At 34.3% G+C, this 13,509-nt stretch overlaps 1 protein-coding gene across 2 annotated transcripts in view; it reads right to left on the bottom strand.

Annotated features, from left to right (window-relative positions):
• Positions 1-13,509, bottom strand: part of LOC126836232 (protein trachealess) — a 120,946-nt gene that overhangs the window by 12,012 nt on the left and 95,425 nt on the right. For both annotated transcript variants that reach the window (XM_050569457.1, XM_050569458.1), the window contains 3 exons: positions 9,751-9,992; positions 1,407-1,486; positions 1,221-1,310 (listed from right to left, as the gene is read on the bottom strand). In XM_050569457.1, coding sequence (XP_050425414.1) covers positions 1,221-1,310; positions 1,407-1,486; positions 9,751-9,992 — 412 coding nt within the window. The remainder of the gene's footprint in view (positions 1-1,220; positions 1,311-1,406; positions 1,487-9,750; positions 9,993-13,509) is intronic.

Genomic DNA, 13,509 nt, shown 5'->3' with positions numbered 1-13,509 from the left:
GGGGGGGGAATTGATTTCAGTAGACAGGCCGTCGACTTTTACCGATTGGCCGTATCTACCTACCTACCTTCACACCATAAAACACCTCGTCTTAATTTCTAGGCAAACCCCCAAAAGGAGAAAACCTCCTGAACCGCGGTAACTAAAAAACTTGCCCGGTAAAGCTATATATTAATAATGTTAATTATGGTTTGATGAAATAACCAGTCGGATCCGATGACTTGTATATTGTAACACTTAATTTGGCCTTCTTACTTACAAAGTATTAAATATAGTTTATAGCAACCCACAATCATTTGGATAACTGGATTTATAATAAATAATAATGTACAGAAAACATGTTCTAAAAACATTTTAAAATCAAAGTAAATACCATTGACCTCGATTTAAATTCCCTTAAAGGCGTTTTTATCAAATCTATTTTTGGTTTTAAAATACAAAAAGAAACTATGGCAAAAATTGTCTATGTATTGAAAATATATTTGATACGCTTAAGTTGAAGTTCTTTAATTTTGAAATGTACTATTTTCAGTCTGGATTTTCACTATATAGTTTTTTTGTATAAAACTATTTTAAACGTGACCTGCTATACTCTGTCACTCCGAATAAACAAATTGTCTTTATACAAAGCACTCTCGCTATTATGCTTAGTATAGAACTGATACAGCGAAAGGCTTAAGCCTTTTTAAAGTTTAAACTGTAGGTCTTTCAAAAATTCCCTATCCCGTATGCCTAAAAAATATGTGTGTGATATCCTCTCAAAATGTTGTATAGAATTAAAACTATAATAGGTTCATCTATTAAATCAGTATACTATGTTACGGCCGTACCGTTGTCGAGTGGTCGACTAAGAGCAATGTTGTTAAAATATTTGATATTTCAATTAGGACGTCCGACCATTCGTTTGTAAAACCACCACTAACTAACTTATTTCTTTGCAATTAGTTATGCAATAATATCAGACCGCCGTTTAAGTTTAAATTAAAGCTGATTAACTATTAATATATGCATGTTTATAGTACGGCGTTAAGTGTTTTGGCGGATGTATTATTAACATTTTCCAAAGAACAAATAATGACAAGGAAAAGGGAATGGGAGACTTAAACACACTTGTATAGGCTTGTTTTTTGTTTTTGCATATGATACCGTCTACAGTTATCTAAATGTAGTTGTTTCGCTATCTAGTGATAGTGGTTTTATGTTTAGTAAAACATGCTTACCTGAGAAAGACCTAAGTAGATAGACACGGTTTCTGATATGTATAAGAATCGACCGTCGGCAGCCAATGCAAACGCGAAACCATCCAACGACTATGAACAAATTAAAACACAAATTGTCAATATAACAAAACTGTATGCACATACCATAATAATGTGCTATTATGTATGTTGTATAGAGAGACTCACTTGAAGTATATGCGTTCCCTGGTGCTGTTCGAACAGTTCCATGGCTATGGTACTAGGAGATCTGTTACGGGCTGAGGTTCCTGAAACAAAACGATACAAATGGCTGTCATCAAAATCGCCCGGTTTAACTGTGTGTATAAATAATAGAGAGAAGAAGTCCCGCACGGTGTTTGCTCAAGCTCACATAATATATATTTTCATTAAACGCACGCGAAATCATATAGTTTCCCTCGTGACGACATCTCCCCAAGTATAAATACATTTCAGTTTAATCAAAAAAAAAATCCCCAGTCCTAATCCCCGGACCGAGTAAACATGTCCGTCGTCTATGCGGCCGTCATGGCTGTACAACACTTTACTATTGCCTTACCCTACATCGACTTTCATTAAGCCGCTAACTTGATCGTTTACTTTGTACAAACATATTATTATTATACTGCTTCGCTATACGGCATGTGTGTGTAAAATATACAGTCCACATGTATAGACTTATATAATATTATCATGACAATATACCACAACCCCTTTGTACAAATGTATATGATAACCGCCACCGTACTATATACCTCATAAACGAAATCGAAATAACTTAAAATTAGATAGCTGCCAGTGTCAACCCTTTTTAACGGTGATAGGTGTTACTATCAAGTAGAATTTATAAAATAAAAACATGTGCTCGTTGTCCAATAATAAATACATAATACAAAATTAATAAAATATATTATACATATGTCCACAATTGATTTTCTAATAATAAAATAATTATAGTTATGATGGCAAATACGTTTGACTGCAAAAGCAACGAGACTCCCAAGTTTTGAATCATTATGATATTATTAGAAACTTTTTTATGCGACACGATTATTTTACATGAAAACTTGCTTTTCCTTTGGAAGCTCTGTATATTAATATAAATATAAAAGAATCGGTTGAATACATATATAGTTTATAATATCTTAGTTTGGCAATATATTATTATGGTTTAATATTTTGTATAGAATTAGATTTCCCATCGTTCCGGTACTATTTAAACGTCACACGGCCAACGAGTAACTGCTGTACCGTCATGTCTCATATTATTATATTGTATAGGAGCACTAATATCACACCGACTACTATAACCGGCAACAAAAACTATGAAGTATTGCCTTGTCGTGCCGGAGAAAAGTCGTCCCATAGGGACTACCGCCACACATGTGTTCGGGGTGTCAACAATTATTTATCGTCTTTTTATCCAAGGGGAAAATGCCAACTTGTGGAATATATATATATATATATATGCGTATTCCACAAATATGACGTTTATAACGCGAGATAAGTTTTTCGAATTGCTCGCCAACATTTTTGTGGCAATTCCTTCAAAAATATTACACGTTTCTTTCCATTTGTACGGTTTGGTTAGGTTATATAGGTTAGAGTATTCAGTACAATTCAATTAATGCTATTAGCCTATTAGTAATTTATTGGATTCGAATGTTTTTTTAGTTTTTAACACAATGAACACTTTCAAATGAGTACTCAGGGAAAATAAAAGTATTGAGTATTGTTTTTTATGATTATCGCAACCGCCGTTTATCATTGCCTGTATGCTGATACATAATATATGCGCTGATCTAAAGCGTAGAATCGAGTTAAGGTGAAGAAAATTAATTGAAAAATAATATGTAACCGTCGCGCTTGTCGGTTCTGTACTAGGTTTTTTTTATATATCCTATTATTGAAATCATATTTTTCAGTAACCACGTCGTTTGGGTTTAAGACCGGAAAACCCTCGATCCGGTGAACTAACATACACAACTATTATGTAAGATTGACCGCTGTCTATAACGACGCAAGAAACGTTGATCCAAATCTGTAGGCTTTCCACATACTTTTTTTTTTTACGTTTTATTTGTTTTTCGCTTGCTCGTGTATAATATAACATCAATGTATATATGGATAGTATAAAACATATATAATACATACATTGTGTGTATTTAAGCGGGGTGAGCAGGCACCTTTGTTATCCAAATTAACTTAAACCAACGGAGCGTGAGTGTGTGTGTGTGTACTTAACAAATCCAAAACCCCCCTATTTTGCGGGTGGCTGATTGAAACCGCAAAAATGTTTATAAAAAGAACGAGAGGAAAACTGTTTTATAAACCCGCCCCTCGCCTTCGGTCTTTAACTAGGTTAACTCGCGCCCGGCAATCAGTCGGGTTGCGTTTTAAACTCTCCCCAAGCTCAAATCTTCCCTCATCCTCTTTGTAAAACCATAACAAGCCTGAGGGCGGCGACGATTTTAATTCGCTTTAAAACGGTACACTGTCATCGGGCGGGGTTTGTTTGATGAAAATATTATATTATGATTATGATTATTAATATTGTCAACAGAATAATCTCGTTTGCCGGTTATTGAGACACTGTAAATACGAAATTATAATGCCGCTAATAATAATAATAATTATGATTATTCATTTGAAAATATGTTCACGCCCGGCAGCAACGATGCCGCCACCCCGGTAAATTTTACCGCACTTAATAATATTATAATGTAATATGTTATACTGTTAAACCTTTACAAGGCTTGTAAGAAATAATAGGCAGTGCATTCATTGATAGTAGTGAAATGCGCTTAACAAATAATAAGCCTAAATATTTTATTTGAGAATATTGGGGAATGGAAGTTCCTTTTAAGTACACAGGTGGACAGTCCAAATACCGTATTATTATTGCTATTTACTATTTATTATTGGCTCAAGATTTCAATATTATAATTAAAGTAAATAAATCTTCAAGACTCAAGTTCTAGTTTAGATGTTGCAATTGCATAGCACTAAAGTGTTTTTAATAAAAATATAAGTTTGATTGTTTGAACAGTTGGTTAAGAATAAAAAAACCATACAGAAAACATTTTTTTCCGTTCAAAATATAATTACTTATTCTATTTTTATAATTTTTTTTTAGAGTTAACATCAAATTATTTTCGGAAACGAAACAATGATATTGTTTTTATTTTGTTGAAGTCATTAAATTATTACTGCCATTATAAACTTTTTATCATGTGGTGTGATAGGCTGGCAAACATAGTTTACAAAATCATTTTAAGTTTCATAATAAATAAATAAATCGTTAAACTTTCGAATAAAACATGTTACGATTTAAACTAAAACTGTTTATTCCAAGTGCAAATTGAGTTTCCTCGCGGTTGGAGCGAATTCGTTTTTAATATAATATGGTTATTATTATCTAGATATTATTGTCACGAGAGACAAAATTGTATATTACAGCAGTACTAACCTACTGGTCACGAAATTGTTTACGACCCATTATGATTATTATTACATTAACGTTTCGGCATTGTATATTTGTATGGGTAGTAAGTAGTTTTTTTTATTTCGAAACGCTCTCTTGACAGATTGGAATTATCACGTTACACCTGGGTCGGTATAAAGTGTATACAGGTATACAGAGATACGTACGAGAAGAAGCAAGCAGCGGGATTTGATATAATATTTTGTCGTCTATGCACGAGTATGTGTACAATAATAACGTATATCGCTCGTGTATAGTGTTTTCGCCTGGCCCGGTAGCCGGCAGGTATATATATATAATATTATATAGATGGGTCCTATATATAATCAAAATAATTGCTACCGCGACGATGGTCAGAAAATATTGATCGGATGATTGACCGTGGAGAAGAGATGAGTCCTCGAGCCAACAATGGGCATGTGCTCGCGAGAGTCTCGTGCTGACAGCCGTGGAAGAAATTGTCATTTTTCCAAGGCACGAGTCATGAATTACTACCAACTGTCGCTTGTTGTTCCCGTTCGGTAAGGTTTTTATATATATTTTTTTATTTTTCTCCTTTTTCTATTTAGGTTTTATAGCCCATTGTGTGTGTCACCGCGGCCGTTGTCGGGAAAGCTCGGCGTCGGCGCGGGGACGTCTCGCATAGTTTTTCTCACAGTGCGTCCGAATGATACCTGTACTATGAAAGAGAACAAAACACGACCTCCGAAATGATGGGGAAATAAAAAAAATTAAACGATACCGAAGAAATGATTTAGCGTTACACGACCAGACAAACGGTATCGGTTTTTTAATTCGAATCGATTATTCAAACGAATTTCACTCGACAATGAACGTTGTTAAAAAAAAAGGCACAGATGAATTCTTTTAGCGCGTTCGCAGACGCCTTAAGCAATTTAACTAACCAAGTATTTTCGCCATTGTCTAGGCCTACATAATTAGGAAACAAGACCGAGTTTCGGTGTACTGTTTTAATGAAGTGATCAACTGATTCATTAGAAACAATTCCTTAAGACATTATATATTACAATTTTTCGGTTGATCGTCTCGTTCTGTGTTTTACCTATTTTGTAAAGTATACCCGATAATTTGTATTTTACAATATCCATTAATAAACGATTATAGTTGGATCGTTATTAAAATAAAAATGACATACAACTACATTGTTCGCCTAAAAATTTAGTTTTAAAACAATAAAAGTAAAAACGTAGTCAAAATTCTTATCTAACCATTACATTTTTAGATTTTATACTTACTTAGTAATATTATAATGTAGTACAATAACCATTTGACTCTTTTAGTATTTATTTACATTCTCTGCAGAATAAGATAACCATAGCATAGAGAATCTTAAATTTAGAAATCGTAAGACCGAGTGGTACTGGACGTTTTATTAGTTTAGTTAATTTATTATACAACATAGTTGAAAGTAATTTTTGTTGTTTTAAAGTCTAGATAAACTAAATTTATTTAGTATTAACGTTGAAATAGGTACAGAAATATTAATTAGAACTCTCATTGAACATTTTTAATGTAGAACTTTTATTAAAGTATCTATTTGTTTTAAAAGAACTATTGATTTTTATCCCTTCTTTACAAATAATGCATGCAATTTCGTAGTCTCCGGTCTCGTTAATGTTTTGGACTAGTTTTTTTGTTTGTGAGCGATTATATTATTGTAATCGTCGGCAAATTTTCAAGAGAATAATGACCAAGTCGAATACAATGCAGGCGGAGTTAACAAAAATAAACGATATCTATCGACGATGAAAAATAAAAATATCGAACCGTATTGAACGGCAGCTCATCAGTGACGGTTATAAGTTATAATATTCGGCGGACGGTGTCTTACGGAAATATCGTACATAATTTTTTTTTTTTTTTATTCGTCATAATAAAATAAAATGGCCACGCCCTCTCCTCCTCCGAAAAAATAATATACCGACAGACTATTAAGTGTGCACCAGCTCTTAGGCATGCAAATTTTCGGCGACAAAGTGTTCGTTTATAATGTACGCAAATTTCATTGTGTATGGTAGGCGGTAGAGCACGTTCAGACTTCAGGGGTAGTGCCGTGTGGATTATTAATCTAATCACACATACCGTCGCCGTCAACTGAATCGGCACGACCCACCCTCTTTTCTATAGTTTTCGCTTTTATACATGTTATATAATATAGCCGTGGTGTTGACAAGGGACGACGGTGGCTGTGTTTAGCTAGTTAGATCCGTATTGTGAGCCGGTCGCACGTTTTATTATTACTATTATTATTTATTATTATTACAGCGAAGAGTGCGCCGTCGAAGCGATTCCAACACGATTCCTGTCTAGACCCGGAGGCGGTGCTACGCAAGTCAAATGAACCGAAAAATAATCTTCAGACTTCATCCGTACTATATTATGTTAATGCTAATTTTTCGAGGACAAAATCCGTATGTCAATTCGAAAAATACCCGATCCGTTCGATTTGACAGTTTTTTTTTTAAATAATAAACGTCAACATTAATATACAATAGGTACCTACATAAAATCAATCGTGCTCGCTATAATCGCCTATAGTCATTGTTTTCAGTTTGGAATTTTAGTTGCAACTTCAGACTAATTACCATCAAAACCATAATATAATAATAAACTTTATGGTGTTTTTATTGGCTTCCGTTTTCGAATCATGGACATCTGACGGGCAAAACTATATAACAGCCGCAATTTAGTACTGACCCGCTGTCGACAACCGCCGGCAATTCCCCCGACGACAAGTGTATGGGTAATTCGATAAACGTTTGCGGTGGAGGTAAATTAATTTATACTTGACCGTCCGACCAATGTGCGTTTAAATGAGAAATCGAATTATCTATCGCGAGTACTCGCTACCATTCGTTTCTTGATTGACGTTCGCAGTGGTCATTTGGACATGTCTGGGCTTCGCCCGAAGACCAAAATGTCCTAGTCGTTTGAAAAACTGAAAGCGTCTCATGATAAGTAAAATAATGAGTGGAAATTACTTTTGGAAAATAATTTTGAGTCATCGCCCATCTCGCAATATTTTAATAAAATACTATTGTCTTGAACATTATTGTATGCTTAACAAATAAAACCCTAAACACAAAAACAATTGCTAGTAGTTTCTAAATTTCTGGCCCCTTTAAACCTATTTAGAAAAAAAACACTACCTATACCTACAATAATATTTTACTAAAAGTTTCTTATTATATACATAAGTAGTACAAGTTACGAAGACCGAAATATTGCTATACATTGTCGTACATGACGCTTGTAAACTTTTTATGATCCCTCACGGTTAGAGTTCCTAGGAATTCCAATAAGTATTATTTTTGTATTCTTCATACTCACGATAGTCTGATTTAAAAAAAACTACCACGATAGGCAAGGTTGTTGAAAATATGTTATCAATAATCATAGGAGTAACTTGGAAACTTAAGACCATCTGAGAATACGTGACTCTAGGAACCTATAGCAGAACACCCCGATAATAATTAAATATATTTGCCATTTTTAAATATGTATAGTAGTCATAGCATAGGTAATCGAATCAGTCGTTCAGGCCAAATCCGTTTTTTTTCATGTAAATTTTCAATCAAATTCAACCGTTTTACTATTTTTTTTTTTATTGTATTATCATAAATAAATATATGTTTTTGCACTTGAACCATTCATGCAGTAAACCCTTCGTTTGAGTTGTAATAAATTCGATTGTGACATTTGTTTTGTTATATATGTATAATATATTTTATACATGTGTGTATAGTATGCTTAATCCGCTCGTGCTCCGTCATATAACGTAATACGATGGAAATGATTCAATTGATGGTCGTGACACATTCCACGACATCATTTTGTTTTAACCAACATAGCAGCAGTACACGTGGCAAGAAAAAAGGGAAGATTCATGTAAATTCGATTACTGAGTGCATTATGATTTTTTTTTGTTATTCCTTTAGGGGTTGCGCCCGGTGCGGGAGTCGCGTTATTATGACGGTCGAATTAGTTATCTGGAACATTTCGAAAACATCATCGCCCCATAAACGTCGTTTAAGCGTACATTATCATTACTGTTCTTCTTCTTTAAAAAAAAAAAGATAGAGAGGAAAAGAAAACAAGGAATAACGTTGGAAATTATACGTAGAGCGTTATTGTCCCCTTTTTGACATTTCTGCCCTTTAATTGAATGCTGGTCGAGTGTAAAGTTTCTTTTTTTTCTTTCTTTATCTGCGTCTCGACCATCTGCTCGAAAATCCGCTTCACCGTATTACATGGCCATTTTTTTTGGGGGGGGGAGGGGATGGGGTAAAGTCTTGATTTCAATCGGTGGTGCTGAGTAAACTGGATCCGTTAAATCAGCGATTGTCAAAAGCAACGTAGCTGGGACAAGCAAGTAAATATCCGACAAGACCAGGACAATCGTCTGCTGCTTTAAATGATGTAAATTGAAAACGCTCGACTTAAAATTCAAGGGAGGATGGGGTAAAAGCCTTACAACAATATACGATCAATATATAATATCGGTACACGTGGTATACCGATGGCTGCGGCTTAAGTATAATATACATAAATTATATTGTATCCATTGTAACCGCAACAGTTTATACAACAATATCCAAGTGTGCTAACCTCAATAATTATTAAAAAAGTTGGAATTGTTATGAATGACATGACTTGAGCATCTAATGTAATATTTTTGTTTAAACTCTGTAACACTAAAACTCATGAGTCATGACGCGATGATTTATGTAATATTTTACAAATCGTAGCCAAAGAAAAATCCTGCAATAAAGCTAATAAAACGAAGTAAAACGTTATAGTGAAGATATGTCAGTGTTATAGTGGTATAGCGTAGTAATGCTTACTTTTTCAAAATAAGTATGTCCTACCGTAGTTTTTAGGTTACAACCAGACGAGTACAGTAATTATAATACTTTTCTACGGCTAGAAAAACGATTTTGTTCAAATTGGATTTGTTGTGTTCCCACCCCCCAATGGAAACCGACATGACTTTTTTCAACATGATACATTAACAACTTATTCAATTACCTTTAAGGTTCTTGGACGCCGACGGGGGTCCGTCTCGGGTCCATGGCGGGTCACCGTGTCCGGAAAAATCTCTGAGCTTCAGGTACGATATGGTCAGCCGAATGATGGACGCTTTGTCCAGCTGGGACGTGATGGCCGCTGGTAGGGGTAGCATTTTGGCCAGTTCGTAGAACTCATAGTTCTCCTTGCCCCGCCGCGATCTAGCCGCATCGCGACTCTTCTCTTTCCTCAACTCGAGTATCCTGTGAGACAATAAAAAAAAAAAAATATATATATATATATATATAAAATGAATAAATACAATCTCGCTTGTAAAATATCGTAGTGTCCCTGTGTCGATTGTATGGGTTATTATCTTAGTACCTAAACTGACAGTTCGACATACGCCCGCCTAATTATTATACACCTCGTCGCGCGAACGACCGAGAAAATAAAAGTTTATTGTTATTTTTTTTTCCACGAAAAGCGACACGTTTAAAATGCGCGAGTCGTCTCCGGGGGTTGTTTTAATTATTATTGCCATTATATTATTATTCTCACTATACACCGTGCACGGCGGACGTATTACCGGGAAACCGGACGCGACTTATATGGACACTGCGCCGTTTAAACGTTATTCGAGTCACACGGTTGTTGTATAGGTATACGCCGTAGGAAATCATATTGCACACGCTCTATCGTCGTTTATAATGTCCGTTTATGTTAGGTATGTATTTTTTCATCATTCCATGTAAGCACCGTGGAGACGCGGTATTGAATGTAGATTTAGCTACAACTTTTTGGAGACGGTCCAGTATTAAACCGCAATCGCATCATATTATATCATGTAAAAGCAGACGGCAAAAGAACTCGGTGTTGTGAAAATACCATCACAGGTCGTATAAGAGAACCCAATTTGTCGCAAAGAAGCAATTTTATCACCAAAACATTCGAAATTCTTAATTCGTTTGAAAACCATACATGTATATATAACAAGTTATTGAGTATAGCGAGCCATTATTTTTGGTAAAACAACTAACCAAAGTTATTACATATTATTATTTTTTTTTTAATTATCTACTAACTTTTTTTTTTTACAATCGAGAAGATAAAATTCTGAGAACTAAGAAAGATAATGTTTTTTTATTACTCAATTTGCCATTAATTACTGTAATTAATCGTCGAAGTGTATACCGACGGGCTACTATTTTTTATGTATATCAATAAAATACCATTTAATCTTCAAGAAAAAAAGGCGATGCTATTTTTGCCAATCTATACGGACGGTTGTAGGATATGAAACGTTTTACCTTTTCTGGAAAAACTGACCGAAGTGGATATTTATACAGAACAATTTATTGCAGAGCAGAGTCTGCAGCATGGTTATATGTTTACCATCAGATGGTTAATGGCGATTGTATAAGTACGCGTTGAAGACTAGAGTACCTACACAGATAATGTAGAACAAATAGAAAAACAATTTGTCCATCAGTAGTACATAATTTTCTTTTAGATGTATTACAATGTTGTCCTAGACTGGTTGTAACCAATTATTGGTGTATTATAATATATAAACTAAGAATAAAGAAAGGTCAATGTAATTTTTGGGAAAATATTGTCAATGTAGAATTGAACTTTCCGTTTTCCGCAAGGATGTATGATTTGATGTTCATTGCGTAAAGACACAAACGTTTTTGGATAAATACTTTTTTAATTGTATGATTTATCACGAACAATGCTAAGTTCATATAAGACCCTTTTTTGTTCAAACAAAAATTTTCTTCAAGTATTCTTGTAAGACGGCTCGTGATAAAAGTCTAGCAAAAGTATACTTTGTATGTTTTTTTTAAGTAAAAATGTACAAGGTGTAATTATTATCAATAAACATTCGTTTTTATTCTGGAAATAAGGCATTGCTTTTAAAAATTAAGACATTTAGACTTAAAATAGCGAAAAGCGTCCTAACGGCATAGCCAAACTGTCGGTACCTAATGTGTTTATGAGAACCGCGTTACCGGTTAGGCTGCTCCTCGCAGTAGACAATAATAGGTGTATATATACAGGATTTTTTTACCATTCTTCGTCCTCGACGCTATAATAATATTACATATCGCGGCCGTTTTCGGTATTACGAATCGTTAAACGGATTATGCTTGGTTTTTTTTATACCGATCGTATCGTTTATTTCTCTAACAGCCGAACCACGAGAAGAGCGTCACAGTAGCAATAAATCTCTATATACCCGAATGATCTGTAAGTACAAGAGAAAAAAAAAAAAAACTAGAATTCTCGCGTTATGGAAAAAAATATATAACAAATGGACAAACATACATGTCGACGGCGACGACGTGTGCGATGGCAAAAGTCATTTTTAACAGAAATTTCCACAGCAGATGCTCTGCAGAAAATATAGCTATCGTTCGATCACATAAATGAAATAAATGATATCCTTGTTCCAGTATAGGATTATATACATATAAGAGTGTATAGGTAAGTTGTATTGACTTAAACGCGCTCAAGTTATTGGAAGAAAACGGATTTTAAATTAATAAGACCTGGTCGCCCGTGTTTGTTTTTAAGGGGACAATAATATACGATGGTAGGTATATATAATATGAATGTATATATGTCGGCCGATTTCCCTAGAGGCTAACTTGACCCCTCGTCTGCCGAGACATTTCCGCCGGCCAACACACAATCAATTGCGTCCGAACGGTGTATATTCGTTTAATCAAAAGTAGGTATTCTCCAGGATAATAATAATGATAATAATATCATATCCGCTTATATATTATGTTTAAGCGGTAGAGGGCCGCCGTTTTGTTTTATTTACACTCTTTATTGGATGTGTTACGACAGCGTGCACAGTAGGTATAAGTAACATGACTGTAGGAATTAAACTAAAATATTTACAAGTTTTATAGCTTATACTTATCAGAGGAAAACACATAAAGTAATATAAATAATCATATAAAAAAGTATGACACTTTTGATAAATTTATTTGTTTATTTATTTTGTTTGATAAAACTGTTTAGATCTCCCACACAATATGATCATTTAGAAAATACCATGTTTAATATATTTCTTTTAGGACCTACCTAACTTAACTTTGGCAAATGAGCTTTAAAGTTTTTATTTTTTTTTAAAGTTCTGTATTAATTAGTTTCCTAGACTCTTAGTACAATTTCCAATATTTTTCTATAACATTTTTCTATGTAACCTGTCGTTATTTATATGGTAAGTGTAACAGTGTTGAAGAATTTAATGTGTATAATCGGTATTTTCTAAAGTTTTGAGTCTTTGAACTGTTCCCCAAGTCCGTGTGTCCGGTGAGAGTACTAGCAATAATAGGATTGTATGATTATTTATATATATATATATATATACACAAAAAGTCGATTTCAGATTAAACTAGCCAATAATCCGCAATGGCCGTTCGTTATCGGACTTCGGCGATAATATTAAATAATATATGTAATTCCGTTTCAAAGGGTCACGTCTTTGCGCCGGCCAAGTAAACGAAGTTACTCATACGCACACCTCGAGGTGATTGACGACGGAGGGAATAAAAACGTTAGCGTCGAGTGTATTTGGGGTCGAATGAAAGAAAAAACACACTCACATACGTATAAATATATATAATATGTACAAGAGAAAAAAAAGAGAAAAGGAATTATCAATGACAACGGTTTCCCCCGTTATGTGCGCAGCGTTATACTTCTTCTCTTCTTTTACCAAGCAAATTGACCAAATTGCCCGAGCGGTGTTCGTCCCCACGG

The sequence above is a fragment of the Adelges cooleyi genome, unplaced genomic scaffold, assembly GCF_023614345.1.
Source record: "Adelges cooleyi isolate 19-005CV unplaced genomic scaffold, UGA_ACOO_1.1 ACOO_flye_CR_arks_rails_tigmint_CR_PRNA_23, whole genome shotgun sequence".
Classification (NCBI taxonomy): domain Eukaryota; kingdom Metazoa; phylum Arthropoda; class Insecta; order Hemiptera; family Adelgidae; genus Adelges; species Adelges cooleyi.
Note: the sequence above shows the minus strand (reverse complement) of the source record. Positions and strands in the feature narration are given on the sequence as shown.